A 14,723-nucleotide genomic window follows, 5' to 3' on the forward strand; every position below is an offset into this window, starting at 1 on the left:
TGCTTAGAGAAGTTGTGGATGCCTCATCACTGAGAAGTGCTCAAGGCCAGGCTGGATGGGGGTCTGAGCCACCGTCTAGTGGAAGGTGTCCTTGCCCACGGCAGAAAGGTCGGAACTGGACGACGTTTAATGACCTTTCTCACCGAAGCCTTCCCACGGTTCTGCCCGACAGACACACCGCACCCACAGAGCGCCCACAGGCCCGGGGCGGTTCAGGGCCCGCGCTCCGGCCCGACCGACAGCCGGCTGAGCCAATGAGACGAGGGGGCGGCCCCGCCGCCGACCAACGGCAGAGCGCCGAGCCGGGAGGGGCGGGGCGCGGCCGGCAATGTGGCGGGCACTGGCCGGGGCGCGGCGGCTTCTGCGGCCGGTGGGGGCCGCGGCCGGGGCCGCCCCACGGGCGGAGCCGCCGCCACCGCGGGTCCCGCCGGGTCGGGGCTGCGCGGCGGCGGGAGGCGGAGCCGGGCCCGGCGCGCTGGGGGCGGCGGCAGCGGCGGAGCGGCGCCAGCCGGAAGGTAGGGCCCGGCCCGGGGCCGCGCTTCAAGGGTGCCCAGCGGGACCTTGAGCGGAGTGTGGCGCCTCGCCCAGAAGGAAGGGGCTGCCGGGCGCGCGTGGAATCGCGCCTGCAGCTGCGGAGGATTCTCGCCGTGCCCAGTGCGGTGCGATCGGCCTCACCTCGGGGTCACGGCGGCGGCGCTGGGCCGGCATGGCCTCGGCAGCGCCGCTGGGAAGCGAGGAGTCGGGGCGGTGTGGAGGGATCCGTGTGTCCATCCGTGTGTGAGGGAGCTGCTGCCGGGCCGGAGGGGCGGATTGCCGTGCTGTGCGCTCGCACTCAGCGTTACCTTGGGTAACAGCCTCGGAAGCACGAGGGCTCATTGCAGCTACAAGCCTTGTGTGCACACGGCTGGTTTGAGCTGTAGCATCTCGGCAAAGCTCCTCTAGCCTGGATCTGACCGTGACCATCATTGCCGGGTGATGTTCAGGCCATCCGTTCTCCAGGCAGGCTCCGGAAGCTTCTCATGTGGCTACCAGGCAGTGTTTGACTTCTGTAACCGCTGTGTCTGGAGGGGCTGTGGCCACTGCTAATTTTCAAGATGTGTGAACGCAGCAAAGCAACAAGCAAAAAGTTGAAAGAATGCCCTGAGCTGAAAGCCTTACGTTTACGGAGATCTGATCCAATTTCATATCCCCATTCATGCATGTAATTGTAGCTATTGTTCCTTTGTTTGGCTTTTTCTTTATACTGGAAAATATAAAGCTTGGCTTTGTGCTGGTGCTCAGTCTGCGCTAATGTTCATTTTATAGTGGCAGACTTGCATTGCTGACAGATTCAGATTATGCCTAAAGTGTACATTCAAGTTGCATCTACCTAATTGGGACAAATTAGAAATAAACTGATTTCATGGTGTGGACAGAACATAGTTTCACTGATTTACTGTTTTGTAGGCTGCTTTCCGTAAACTGTTGAAGGACTAAAACTGTGTCTACATTATCATAATGCTCTGTGCCAGATCAGGCTAGGGTAAAAGGAAAAAAAAGCGGCTTTATGCAGACTGCAGATAAAAAAAAAAGTCTTCACTTTGCATCATGTCAGCTCCATTTTCAAAATACTAGTTTTTTCTACTTAAGATTCTAGAACAGTTTAATCACAATGTATTATCACAGACTGTTGAAAAGCATTGTTCTGAAATATCTTCAGTTTTGTCTGTGGCTTTAATAATGTCTGTTGGAGTACTTTGGTTTAATTCATCTACATTGACAAGTGTGATGATATTAGTGACTTTTAAATGGCAACAACAAGAAATAAGTAAGTTGGCAAAAACCAAAGTTTCATTTTGCTAACTGTTACATCTAGTGATAGTGTTGTTTACTGGAAGATTGCTTAGTTCTCAGCTTTGGTGGCTGTCAAAATTGCTTTGAAAAATCTGCAGTTCAAGTTGCATTGTCAGTATCAAACCGAACTCCACAGTGAGTGACTAGCTTGGGCTATAATTCAGGTAATTGTTATTTTATGGCTCTAAATGGTTTGTTTTTGCTATTAAAAGGGAACTTTTCCACTGTACTATTTTTTCCATTGCTCCAGATACTGTTCTTCCAAAGTTCAACATTGACTTGGTTGTAGCACTGCTGAGGCAAGAAAATGCTAAAGACATCTGTGTCATCCAGCTATCTCCAGAAATAAAATACTGTGATTATTTTATAATTGTGAGTGGATTTTCAACACGGCATCTTCATGCAATGGCAAATTACATGCTGAAAATGGTAAGACAGTTCTTGCTGCTCTCTCTGAGTTTTGGGAATGGTTTTAAATGTGGTGAATTTCCCCAGGATTGCATGTGTAGGGGTGTACCAGGTGAGATGAAACTGGTGACATTATCATTTTGTCCTGAATACATCTGGGAAGTAACTGTGGGTTTTTTCCTTTAGCAGTATTACACAAAATATAGGTACTATGTTTTAGAAACGGACCTCTCTGTATGTAGAGCACTGAGGACATCACAGCTGGGTGACCAGAACATGAATGACGTGAGATGGTGGTGATGACCTCTGTCTAACTTTATTTTTGTCCAGGTAGCACCATTGCTATTCCCAGTCATTCAAAATAGCTTTGTCTGACTGTTCTCAAACCCTGATCCTTCAAATTTCCACTTTCTCAGGTATATTGTCAGGCTGGAAAAAAAGTTGGCCTCTTAGGAGGCACAGGATCCCCTCACGAGCTTTAGGCAAACTAATCGTCACTGCTGCCTTGCACAGGAATCCTCTGCTGTTTGGCTTTGGAAGAAAGAGAACTTTTCAATACAGAAATGGAGGTCAGCATAAAATTAAGGGTAGAGCTTATAGATGAGGACTAAACTAGTAGGGAGAAACTTTCTTGCCTGAGAAGAGCTGTGCAACTGTTAAAAAGCACAGCCTGAAGGGATATGACCCGCCCCCATCTCAGTCAGCTGTCTGTACTCAGCCTGGAGTTTGCCTTCTCACCACCCACTTTCTTTAGCTTCCTGACCCTGTTTTTCCTTTCACTCTTGGTTTTGCTTTCTTCCTTCTAGTCCCACTGGTTTCAGCTGAGATTCATGGCGAGGGGAGGGTAGAGGGGAGCGGAAGGGATGGTTTAGCTTTTCAGGGCCTTTCTGAGCAGGTTAGTGGAGTTTCTTGTGTTCTCTTCAGGAAGTGCTGCATCTTTGCAAATCAATATTTTGCCTTAAGCTGGAAGTTGCATTAATGTGATTTGAGTATGCTAAATCAAAGTGTTTATTATGTACTCTATTGCCTGTATAACTTGCTAGTCTTGACAGTTTTTCATTTCCACCAGACCAGGAGAGATCAGTGACTACCACCTGCCCTGCAAAAACATGTATGGGCTTCATGGCTGCACCCTCTGGTGGCTGTAAAAGCAGCGGTTTTGCAAGGGTAGGGCCTCGTGGGAGACATGGTGTCCTCCTGGGCATCCTGAGAAACTGGGAAGCCTGGACAGGCACATGGGGGTGTCTGAGTTCATCTCACATTGGAAGTTTTTGTAGTTAAAAAGTAGCTGAAGTTTAAGACGTAAAGCAGAGCAGGTGCTCCAGAGAACTGCCAGGCAGTTGGCAAGCTTTAGTACCATTCCTAAACCCTTGTGATTTACTCACAGTAAAACAAAGAGGTGCTCAGGTATAGCACGGGATCTTCCTGTTCTGCTTCCATGAGCTTGTGAATGGCAAAGGCCCACATCCCCATCTGGTTTCATGTTAGAGGAAGAGCCTAACCCTTGGCTGCATTGTAATTGTTCACCTTACACAGCCTCTAAAGACAAGGCTTGGAAACTTGTAGCAGGGATCAGCCTTTGCAATTTGGTGATAGTTGGTGGCAGTTCACATAGGGCTTTTTTTTAGCATTTTAAGCAGACTCTTGGAGTCTTTTGAAGATCCTTCATAAGCCATCTTAAAGAAAGGAAGGTAGAACTGGTTCTGAGTTAACATTTGAAAGTTTTCCATGCTGTTTTGCAGACTAGCGTCATTAACCAACAGCTAACATTGTGTAGAACAGCCAGGAACAGCTGCATTTTGTGATAATTACATTCCCAGTGAGGTGGAACTCATTTGCCAGCCAGCCATGCTGGTACATGTTGTTTTGTGTTCTGTCTTCCATGGCAGATTGAACTGTTGGAGCCATTTCTATCAATACTCCTTGTAGAGGAACAAGTAATTTATGGTCAAAGCTGAAAGTGACCATACTTCAGCCTTGAGCTGTCAAATTTCTCCAGCTCTGGTGGGTGCTTGGGTTCTTCATGTACTGGCTGGGGAGAGCTGAGCCTCTCAGGCTGGCATCTATAAAGGCCACCATGCGCTGTGTGGGGAACTACCCACTTTCCCTGACTGACCTTGTGCAGTCCTGCTTTGAGCTGCCCCCTCCCCTATCCCAGGTGGAAGTCTGTATGCTAGAGTAATTTTTAGATAAATGCAAACCACTTAATTTTCTGCCATTCCTTTTTTTTTTTTTTTCTCAGTACAAGCATCTCAAAGAAGGTGGTCCTCATACTCAGATTGAAGGAAAAGAGACAGATGACTGGCTGTGCATTGATTTTGGTAAATATTTGTGAATCTGAGAAAATCAAAGTTCTGTATGAGCTCTTGGTTGACAGAAGTATCTCACCATGAACCCTGGTTGCTGTGGAAAGTTCACAGTACTCTGCTGTTTGGGAGTTCCAGTTGTTGCTTGAACCCATTGAGATAAGAAATGGTTTTCCATTAAATACCTTTGGCACTGAGAAAAAAATAGTGACTACTCTCAGTGGCTAAAACAGGTCCTAATAAACTGAAGGTAGCAATAGTGGGGGGAAAAAAGTCTACCTCAGTCAGTTTCCTTGAGTTTCTGTAATCCATGTTTGGGTAAATGGGGGCTCATTGTACACTGCCTTGCCCAGTGAATTACCGTACACACTTTATCACTGTCCAGATCATACCATCACATGGGCTAAAACCTCAGTCCAAAGAAATTAAGTCTTTATTCTACAAGTGTGGAACTCTACACAAATATAAAAGACTGCATTCAAAAAAGCAGTTCTCCTTCACTGCTACTTAAGGAATCTCACCCTCTGGCTTGGTGTTTTGACCTAAAAGATGAAAACTTCACTTACAGATGAGTGAGGAGCACTGCAGCCACTGATGTTAAGCCTTGGTTACCTAACTCTAACAATTATAATACAATAATAAGTGAAAGTCAATTGGAATTTAAGGGCATAACTACAGAAAAGTGCTTTAGACAAACAGTAGAATTAACATTCTCTGCTGTTGTTTGCACAGAATTAATGAAAACAGAAACACTTACTACATCTAAGTTTGAACCTATTTCATTGTAAAAACCACGTGAGAAGTGTGAGCAACACACTTAGGAAAAATTACTTGTCTTTAGTAGAATGTTGATAATAAAAGAAAACTGAAAACCCATCTGTCACCTTGGGGGACTCTTTCAAGTAAAATTCCTTTTGTATTTCTTCTGTCCCCTAGAAGTCATAATTTCTTTGGAGTCTTGTGATACTGTCTAAATTATTTGAAAGTATTGTGTCTTATATCTTATTACTGTAGTCTTGGAATTTTTTGAAGAACTGACCAGTTCCTAGCCCTGCTTGAGAACTGGAAGCAGCAGCTGAGGAAGGGACCTTTATCAGCTGACATATTCTATCTAGCCAGAAAGGGGTTGGAAGGCTTGAACTCTTTGCTCAGCTGAAGGTGGGGTAGTGCTTTACTGTTCCCATTAATCTATTGTGAATTTCTGTTCTGTGCAGGTGACATAGTGGTGCATTTCATGCTGCCAGAGACACGAGAAGTTTATGAATTGGAGAAGCTGTGGACTCTTGGTCCCTACGATGACCAGTTAGCACAGATGACTCCACAGTCCTTGCCAAAAGACTTTATATTTGGACTGACTCCTAACAGCAGTGATCATCTTGAGACAAGAACTTAAAGCAGCTACTGCATGGAAAGAGAATTGAGTGTGCCTTAGTCATAGTCTTGAGAACTGAGTAGTCAGTACAGTTCATCAGTACAAGGCAGTATTTTTGTTGGATGTGCCTAGGTAGAGTTCTGAACAAGCTGAAGTGAGCAGAATCATATAATCATCAAGATTGGAAAAAGCCCTTAAGAGTCCAACCATGAAACGTCAAAGAAGGAATCCTGTTGGAGCTTCCCAGGGGAGCCACTGTCTTAGGGAAGTTTGCAGTGGGAAGAGTAGGGCAAAGACAGTTGCCCAAGCTGGAACTCATGCTCAGCCTCTGGAGTAATTGTTTTTTCTAATATCTTTGAAAGGCACCCTGTAGTGGCAGTGCAAAACAGACTAGAGTGCTGTGAGGGAAAACTGTGAAATAGTACAGTTCAGATGATGCTTCTTGTGTTAAGCCATTTGCTTCTGGTCACAATAAAACAAGTCATGGTCAGAAGGGAGGAACAGAAAACAGACTGGTGTTACTGAGAACATGAAAGCCAAGAGCAACAGTGCCAAATAAATGTGCTTTGAGTTATCAGAACAGTAAATCAGTTTTCCAGCTAAGGCAAACCTGGTTTTAATAGTAATAAAAAAGCCCTAAACTGAAGTGCTACAATTACTTGTTTTCATGTGATAGGATTCAGCTCATCCTGCATGTGCAGCTGACTCCTCTTCTAGTTTTTCTCTCACCTATTTTGTGAAAAGGGACACTGAGACAGCACACTATGGCAGTGAAAACCTTTAACTCCTTGAAGTGGGAAAAAAGTTCTATAGGAAGCCCTTGGTCGTTGAGCATTACTTGCTGCTAATGAACTGTTCAGCACTTTCATAAGTCACTGTTCAGGGTGTTCATAGCATGACTGATGCATGGTCTGATAACCAGTCCAAAGAGCTTCAAGGTGGTAACCAACTTATCTGTGCAAGACAAGATGCTTTTCTGTACTACAGGACAGAGTTTTCATCACTGGATTAGGATCTCTTCCTCCTGGAGAAGTTTGCTCTGCCATGTATCAGGCAGCAGAAACATGAGATATTGAGGGTAATCACCTTTTTTGCCCCATAGCCCCACAAATTACTGCAAATACTGTCCACATCTCTGCCCTTCACAGCAGCTTCTGTTTGTAACACTCAAAGTGAGCCTGGTTTTTGTGCCTGTAGCTGTGTTGTTTAGGAGGAAGTGTGAAAAAAATCCAAACAAACCAAAACCCATTTCTCCCTCTATTTCAGGTCTTGTTTTGTTGCTGTGTCTCGCCTCTGTGTTTTAATGGATGACTGCCTTCAAGTATACCTGCACTTTGATACAAGGCAGCAGATGGTTCTGCAACTGAGCAGAGTATTTTTAAGTGTAATTAAACCATGCAGATAAAACATCTTTGCCCACAAAACAAATACTTTGTTGGGAAATGCAAATGCAGAGAAAGCTTTTCGAAATGCTTCATGATACTTCTTGAAAGTAATCACATGGGAGAAAGATAACCTTGGCTGACTTACAGCCTGATGGGTTCTAAATCGGGCATTTCCTCCTAGGAGGGATGCGTAGGAGTAACTTTGACTCATTCCCTGAAACATTTGCCTTTTACTTCTGCTGTGGATAAATGTGTTGAATAGAGATAGGTTCAGCAAACACTATACCACTATATGAACCCGCATTTAGTAACCAGAACCACATACAGTGTCCTGTCTGAAAGAGCAGTAACAAAAGGAGTACCCAGAAAAGAGCAATGAGAGGAGGAACAGCTGTGTGAGCAGGCTAGGACTCTTATAGGTGAAACAGGTTACTAATCTGTAAGACAAGACAAAAAAAAATAACAAGGGCAACAAAAAACAGTAAAATAAACAAATTAGCTTACTGTAACTGCCAAAGCATATTGTAAAAAGGAGTTATATGAACACCCATTGGTTGCTGTTAAGCAATCAGAACTGCCAGCCCAGGGAAAGAACTTGGTCCTCATCCATTTAAAAGAAGCATTTCTACTCTATGCTGAGCTACTATAACATCCAAGCACTCAACCTGCCAGCCTTGGTGAGACTGGCCTGATAGTCCTACAAGCTGGGACATAGGAATTAAGCCTGTGACAGTCTGGATGATCAGTAGTGTACAAGAGTAAAGCCCTTTTGGAAAGAAAACATTTGAGAATTATTTCACTTGTGATTCTGGGTAAAATAAAAATACCAAACAGCTTGTGCAATGAGACCGTAGATTCAGCATTCAGTCCTTCTGGGCAGGTAGATGTAGGTTTGGCTCTGTGAAAGATCCCTTGATGAGATGAACAGGAGAAACCCCTAAATGAAATTTTTGTCATCATTTCTCTGATTTCCTGCACTGCATCTAAGTTACTTCATTTTCAAGCAGTGTTTGTGTCTGTCAGTTGAGCTAACATGTCTGTTGGAGCCCAGCTTGAGTGCTTTTCTCAACTGTTTTTCATGTTTGTTTAAGAATCCTGCACCCCAGCGCCATATCAAGCCCAGGCTGTCTTGCACAGCACACATGCTCTGGTTAATGGAAACTGATACAAAGAGTGCATGCCTTGGGAATTGCTCTGGAAGGTTAGAAGCAAATAAAAATGTAATGATTAAGCAAATACTGAAAACAGTCAGGGGTTGAGCTGTCACAAATGCACCAGCAGTACAGAGCAAGGCTTGACTTTTTATGTTGCTCAAATGACAGGGTGCTGGGTCTGGGAAGAAAGCTTGATATTGACATGGAGAAATGACCTTAGGGTGCCCTGTGAAATGCAGTATTCTATGCAGTGTCTTTTACACATGTAATTTCTTCAATTCCCTCTTTCTGCTGATTGGTCCTAAGAAACGAGCTGTGAAGTAGGAAGTTGAACGAGTTTAGAAAACCAGTTGGGTTTCCCAGGTCTCTGAAGAGATCCAGAAATATGTAATTCATGATGCTCCTTCATTCCCCAGCTCTTCCCTCTCACATGTAAGCATTCGGGTAAACATCTGCTCTTGTTTCTACTCCAAATAATTTAAATGGAGAGGTGATACCACCTCACTGGCCAGTGGTATGTTTGGGTGGTCATGGTTGGGGTGAGAGGTTGCCAGCACATTTGTTTGCCAGCGTGACTAGTTCTGCCCTGTCCAAGCTTCTAGGGCCACACTGATGAAAGTTTCATCACTCCAAGACCACCATAATAAAGACTGGGTAAAAAAACTGCCTTCCCTCTCACCACTGCTACCCCCCCCCCCCCCCCAAAAAAAAACCCTAAAAAATTACTGCATTTCTGATTTACTTTGTGTTTTCCCTGATAGTCAGGACTATCAAATCTGCATTCCTTCCACAGCCAATGAGCCTAAGTGAATGGGGCAAGGCAAACCATAAACCGTAGGTTGTCCTACAGACTATATGGCATTGTTGGATGGGTGGGACAAGCCACAGAAGTCACTCTGCCTGTTTTGGGAAGTGCAAACATCGTAACTTGGCTGTGTTAGCAGCTATGGAATACCTGTTGCTTTCTGCTCATCCTTATCCAGTTATTACAGACAGAAAACCAGCTTGATCAAAGCACCATAAACACTCGGGTCAGTCCCTATGCCTCAATTTAAAAAAACACCACACAACTTTATCTGATGATAGGAGTTAAACTCTTTATTCCATTCAGAGGCATCTGGCAAGTAGAGCTGCATTGGGGGGCACATTACAGATGAAAAATGATCCATACTTTCTGGATATTGAAATCATTTACAGTATTTACTTTCTAGCTATTCCCAAATACTCCAAATTACCAAGTCTCAATTGAAAAGAAAAACATGAGATACCATATTAAGTCTAGAAATTTAAGAGAGATGACAGTATTTAAATCAGCAGATGTAAATGCAGCACCTATCTGTAAAGTATTTTTTAATGGAAAATAATGAAGTCAAATCCTCCTCAAATGTTAAGAAAGGAACGTCCGACTGACTTAAGCCTCAACAAAAATTAAAATGCTATGTACTTTCCATACTTCAGTAATTTTAAATTCATTGTAAGAAAAAAAATTATCCTAAAGGCTAGATGAAGGTCACTGTCAAAAAAGGAAAAGAAACTCATTTTTCTTTGCTAAAACTACAACATAAGTTTGTGGTTTTTAAACCAATTAGTAAAGAAGATATGCAGGAAAAACACTTCAGACCATTTTCAAAATTATCTAACCTGTACAACAATGATCTTTGGGAAAATTATCTAGTCTATGTAGTAATGCCTCTATTTCAACATGAACCTAAGAGGTAGATAACAAAATGATGAAACAAATGTTTTTGCTCGCTGTGCCCCTCAAATCAGTGCAGCATGGTGATTCTGATCATCTCATGCACAAAAAACATCACAAAAAAAGGTTCAGAGGTAATAGCATGGCTCTGTCGACCACACACACACAGGCGCGCACGCGCACACACACACACAGCAGTCTTTATGCACCATGTGTTGCCACATTTTTTTTTTCTTGAACTGAGGTAGACTGAAGTTTATTGTAGAAACTTGAATGTGTTACTATTACCACAATCATCATTCAAATTACATTTGGAAATTAAAAAATTTGGTAACTTTCCTGTTATCCCTGCCTTTTGACATTTTATTGTTCTCCTCTAATGGTTGGTTGCAGAACGTGCATAAATCCTGCTGCATCTATTATAAGCCAGGCTAGAGAGGTTGTTGTTTTGTTTGTTTTTTTTTCTTGTAATTGTTTTCAAAACCTTCAAAGTGGCTTAGTGTGGCCCATAACAGCGGCTGGATATGTAAACTTAGCCTTTCATTATCTTTCAATGTGATCAAACACTGTTTGACCTTCCCCCATCGTGGTAACTGAAAGCAGTATGATGTGATCTGCAGACAGCAGAGACCCTCCTGGCCTCAAAAATGCTCTAGCAGATCAAGTGTTCTATTAAACTGAAGATGAAGCTTGCTCTTTGAACAAAATGGCAAAGTCCAAATGGGCTGCAAATGGTTAAATGTAGCATTATTAGGTAGTGATGGTCAAAGGCACAAAGGGTTCATGCATTCAATCAAGTAGCACAAAAAAAAAATTCAGCCTCTTGCAGCCTTCTAAATTTTTCCCCCAACCCCAGCCTCTTGCCATCACTTCCTTGTCCTGTTCCCAAAAAAGTACCGTCACAAACTTTTTCATCCCATCTTAAAAGAAAACTAAACGGCATTGCTGCTATCAGAATGTTGGCATCATTCACTATCTTTTGAACATTCATTGAATTTTTTTAAACAAATGATGGTGTTGAAGCCCTCAGGAAATCTGAGGCTGTATTTTTTTTACCCACCTTACTCCCATCAGCCAGCAGCTAGAAGTGCTCTACTATATTTTTCCCCGATAAGTCTGTAGTACTCCTGGCTGGTGGCTGATCAAATTTTAATTTTTTTTTTAAAAAAATAAAATGCTCAAGAACTATTAGCTTTATAAAGTATACAAAATACCAAAAAAAAAAAAGCAAAAAAGGAACAATTTCTCATTGAGGTACTAAATGCCTGAGGTAGTTTAGTAAAATGCATATTTATCTTTTTATGCCCTGGCCAACACCATTCAACACTTCCCTTAGGTTATTCATGGCAGTGTTATGTAAAAATGCAACCAAATTCTTTTTAAAAAATGCCACTTGTTTCAACATTGGGACTAACACTTAAACTCTTGTCAATACCCTTACTCTAACCCTAGCCCACCCAGAATCCCACCCTCCAAATGTGTTCATTCTTTTACAACTGGACCTATAAGAGCAATGCCTTTTCTTTTTTTTTTTGTTGGTTTTTCTTTTCTTTTTTTTTTTTTTTAACCAGTGAACTCAGAAGAGAAAGCTTCATTAAACCAAGTTCTAAAGTTGTTGGGGAATAATAAGAACAATAAAAAAGACTAACGAGTTTATGTTAAATTGTGAGAATAGAACAAAAGGGAAGTGAAGGGGTCCTTATTTTAAAGCTGGGTTTCAAAAGTTTGAGAGAGCCTAAAGAATACATTCTCAGAGACAGCGTTCAACGGTTGCCTGGTCCTCGAACAGGTGATTGGCTTGGTGGATCTTCTGCATAAAACTTCAACAGGTGCTCGCCACCTGTCTCTCTGTCACACAGTCTGTCTTTGGTCTGGCATCTGTCTCTGATGGGCCATTTCCTAAACCTTTATTTTCGTCTTGGCTGAGGCTGTCCGCTTTGCAATGTTTTTTGCTGTTGCTGCTGCCTTCTTACCTGAGCCAGTATTTCCTGAATTTTTCTCTGAGCAAGCTGAAGGACACAAAGAAGAAGAAACAACCCATCATGATGCCATGCTGCAGTGACTGCTGTTTACAACCAGCAAAAGATGCTACTGGGATTAAGAAAATCTGGAATGACTAAATTTCTAGTACTGACAAGATTACTGGTTAATTAAATTATGCTTTAGATTAATCCTGATGTACAACCTAAATCCTAATTTTTCTTCTCTTTTCCACCTACCACAACTACTTGCATGGTCAGTTTTCTCACCTGAAATATAGAAAGCATGAGAATGGGGAGATGACTACCAGTGCTGAGATCACTGGAGCTACAGCCTTCATTTTACTCCTCTGGAAATACTAATGTTTTTTAAGAACCAAAGTGTTAATAAAGAGGGTACAAATTTTTTATACACTAGGGTAACCGTAAGGTCTTACAGGAAGACTTGACAGGACATCCCAGCCTCCCCCCCCCAAACTCCTTTCTGAACTGCAAGTTACCTGCAGCAAAGTATCAAAAGGAATAAGTCTGAGTTAAGGGAAGTATCTTGTGATCCTTTTCTTTATGATATTACATCAACAGATTGGGCAATGTGGATGAATTACATATCTGGGTGTATTCTTTCCAGATACTGTGGTATGGCTTGTGTCTCTGTTCCTTCTGAATTTCAGCCCAATCACAACTTGGGTTTTCTTTAACTTTTAGCAAAGTTTTAGCAGTGCCAGAGCCTGCATAAATTGACAGAAGAATTTAAGGAGACTGTTTTGCATATGTAAACATGCAGTATTGTTATAAATCTCACAGGCATGAGGAAAGTTTAGTGCAGCAAGACAGCAAGAGGAGCCTGGCAAGCAGTGCTTTCTGTATCTTGAGCAAAAGTCTTCCATCATTTGGCTCCTGCACATGGCTATAAAAGAATGACCGTGGAAACATCAAGGCAATACAGAAATCATTGCAGTCCTCCTACCTGGCATGCATAGAAGTGACCAGTTATTTTCACAACCACCTGATCATTTTCATCAGGTGTCTGGTCACGAGGGACTACAACTTCTGCACTTGTCAAGTTTTGAAGCTCATTTACCTATAAACAGATAGTAGAAGTCAGAAAACTTTAAACTAACAAATGTTATACAACCACCAAGCCTTAAAGATACCGACTACTGAAACATCATCCTCAAAGCTATGTTTTTTAAAACCCCTCACTAACAGAAGGCATCTTTATGCAGCAGTGTGCACTCTGCAATATGAGCCTCTTGTTTCCCTTAACATAAATTAGCACCAAGTCCTCTGGGTTTGCAGAAGTGTTTTAAATACCAAATACAACACACAGAAGGTGTTAAATACATCACTTAAAAAAAGCAAATAGATGCCACAGTATTTACAGTTGAGTTTAAAAGTGTAAGGTCAGAAAAATCATATAGTATAGGGAAAAAAAATGCCAGAGTATTTATACACTTTTCCTTCAAAAACCTTCACAAGATGGAGAACTTCAGACTGAACCGTTGAGAAGTTCTGTTTGTTCAAATTATTTTCAGCAGCTTATCAGGCTTCCATAGTGTTAAGTAGAGGTTAGGCTAGAGTCTTTGTCTCATTAAAACTAATTTTATTTTGGAAATGCTTATCTTTGTGTAATTAAAGTTCAAGACAAATAACTTCTCAGACATGTTTGTCCTTAAACCTCTTACCACTGCAAGTAATGGAAGAGGCCACATTGCCCCTTGACACTTGACCTAAGGACCCTGTTGTACCCAGGACAGACAGCCATGACTGGACCATGTCTTTGCAAATATCATCTAGCTCCTGACTTAACACCATATGAAATTACCTGAGCACCAGCAGCCTTGGAGGATTTAAAAAATCTCAGTGATTTTATTTTATACAAAAAACTGAGCCTAAAAAAAGCCAACAATGTAACTGAAACAAAGATAGGAATACTTTTTTTGTAATATTGAGGTCTGAACATGTCTTCAATTCCTACCACTTATTTACAAATGAAATAAATTCTGAGACTGGCTTTTACTCCACAGCAGAAGAAAAGAAAATCTAAAAAGTACAGTTAAGAAAATAGCTCCTGCTTTAATGCACGATCAAAGAATTTGTTTAGCTAAAAGTTTAATCTTCATGTGTATATACACGATGAATATGAAACATAACTGAGAAACAATAAGGGTTTTATTTCGGCTACTTACTGTTTTGCCTCCTTTACCAATAACTCTACCAGCAGCATAGGATGGCACTTTTATATGAGCCTCAAGTTTCACTTCTTCTTTAGGTCCAAAGAAATTTTCTTCTTTAAGTTTTCCATAGATTCTCCCTTGAGCCTGCAAAATTGCTTTCAGTTAGAGAATGTTCTTCTTGAAATCTAGTTAACACCAAGAAATTCCACAGAAAGGAGAATTTTTAGTACATAATCCTGACAAAGTGTTTTCCCTAATAAATACACTATTTTCCTAAAATAAGTCTTTAAACCAAACTAGGTATTACCAGTGTCCAACTTTAAAGATTGCTTTACAAACCAGGAACACAGCAATTCAATAGGGATCATTATTATTATTATTATGCTTTTCAGCAGAAATATTGCTTTTGAAAG

At 41.9% G+C, this 14,723-nt stretch overlaps 2 protein-coding genes across 4 annotated transcripts in view; one reads left to right on the forward strand and one right to left on the reverse strand.

The window, feature by feature from the left end:
- The first annotated feature begins 328 nt into the window (after nt 1-328).
- On the forward strand, nt 329-6,478 carry MALSU1 (mitochondrial assembly of ribosomal large subunit 1). The gene is made up of 4 exons (XM_062495606.1): nt 329-515; nt 2,084-2,262; nt 4,484-4,562; nt 5,762-6,478. Exons 1-4 carry the CDS (start codon nt 329-331, stop codon nt 5,938-5,940), a joined length of 624 nt encoding a protein of 207 aa, XP_062351590.1. The 3' UTR covers nt 5,941-6,478.
- Nucleotides 6,479-11,037: 4,559 nt separating this feature from the next.
- The window catches only part of IGF2BP3 (insulin like growth factor 2 mRNA binding protein 3), a 110,838-nt gene continuing 107,152 nt past the window's right edge, over nt 11,038-14,723 (reverse strand). For all 3 annotated transcript variants that reach the window (XM_062495638.1, XM_062495630.1, XM_062495620.1), the window contains 3 exons: nt 14,323-14,454; nt 13,101-13,214; nt 11,038-12,163 (listed from right to left, as the gene is read on the reverse strand). In XM_062495638.1, the coding sequence (XP_062351622.1) occupies nt 12,062-12,163; nt 13,101-13,214; nt 14,323-14,454 (348 nt within the window). In that variant the 3' untranslated portion in view covers nt 11,038-12,061. The remainder of the gene's footprint in view (nt 12,164-13,100; nt 13,215-14,322; nt 14,455-14,723) is intronic.

Source organism: Cinclus cinclus, chromosome 1 (genome assembly GCF_963662255.1).
Source record: "Cinclus cinclus chromosome 1, bCinCin1.1, whole genome shotgun sequence".
NCBI lineage: Eukaryota > Metazoa > Chordata > Aves > Passeriformes > Cinclidae > Cinclus > Cinclus cinclus.

Bases quoted from the DNA above. Each gene is read 5' to 3' on its own strand.
- MALSU1 (XM_062495606.1), top strand. From the start codon at position 329: ATGTGGCGGGCACTGGCCGGGGCGCGGCGGCTTCTGCGGCCGGTGGGG. The intron at 516-2,083 runs GTAGGGCCCGGC...CCATTGCTCCAG, and splicing joins GGAGCGGCGCCAGCCGGAAG to ATACTGTTCTTCCAAAGTTC. The intron at 4,563-5,761 runs GTAAATATTTGT...TGTTCTGTGCAG, and splicing joins CTGGCTGTGCATTGATTTTG to GTGACATAGTGGTGCATTTC.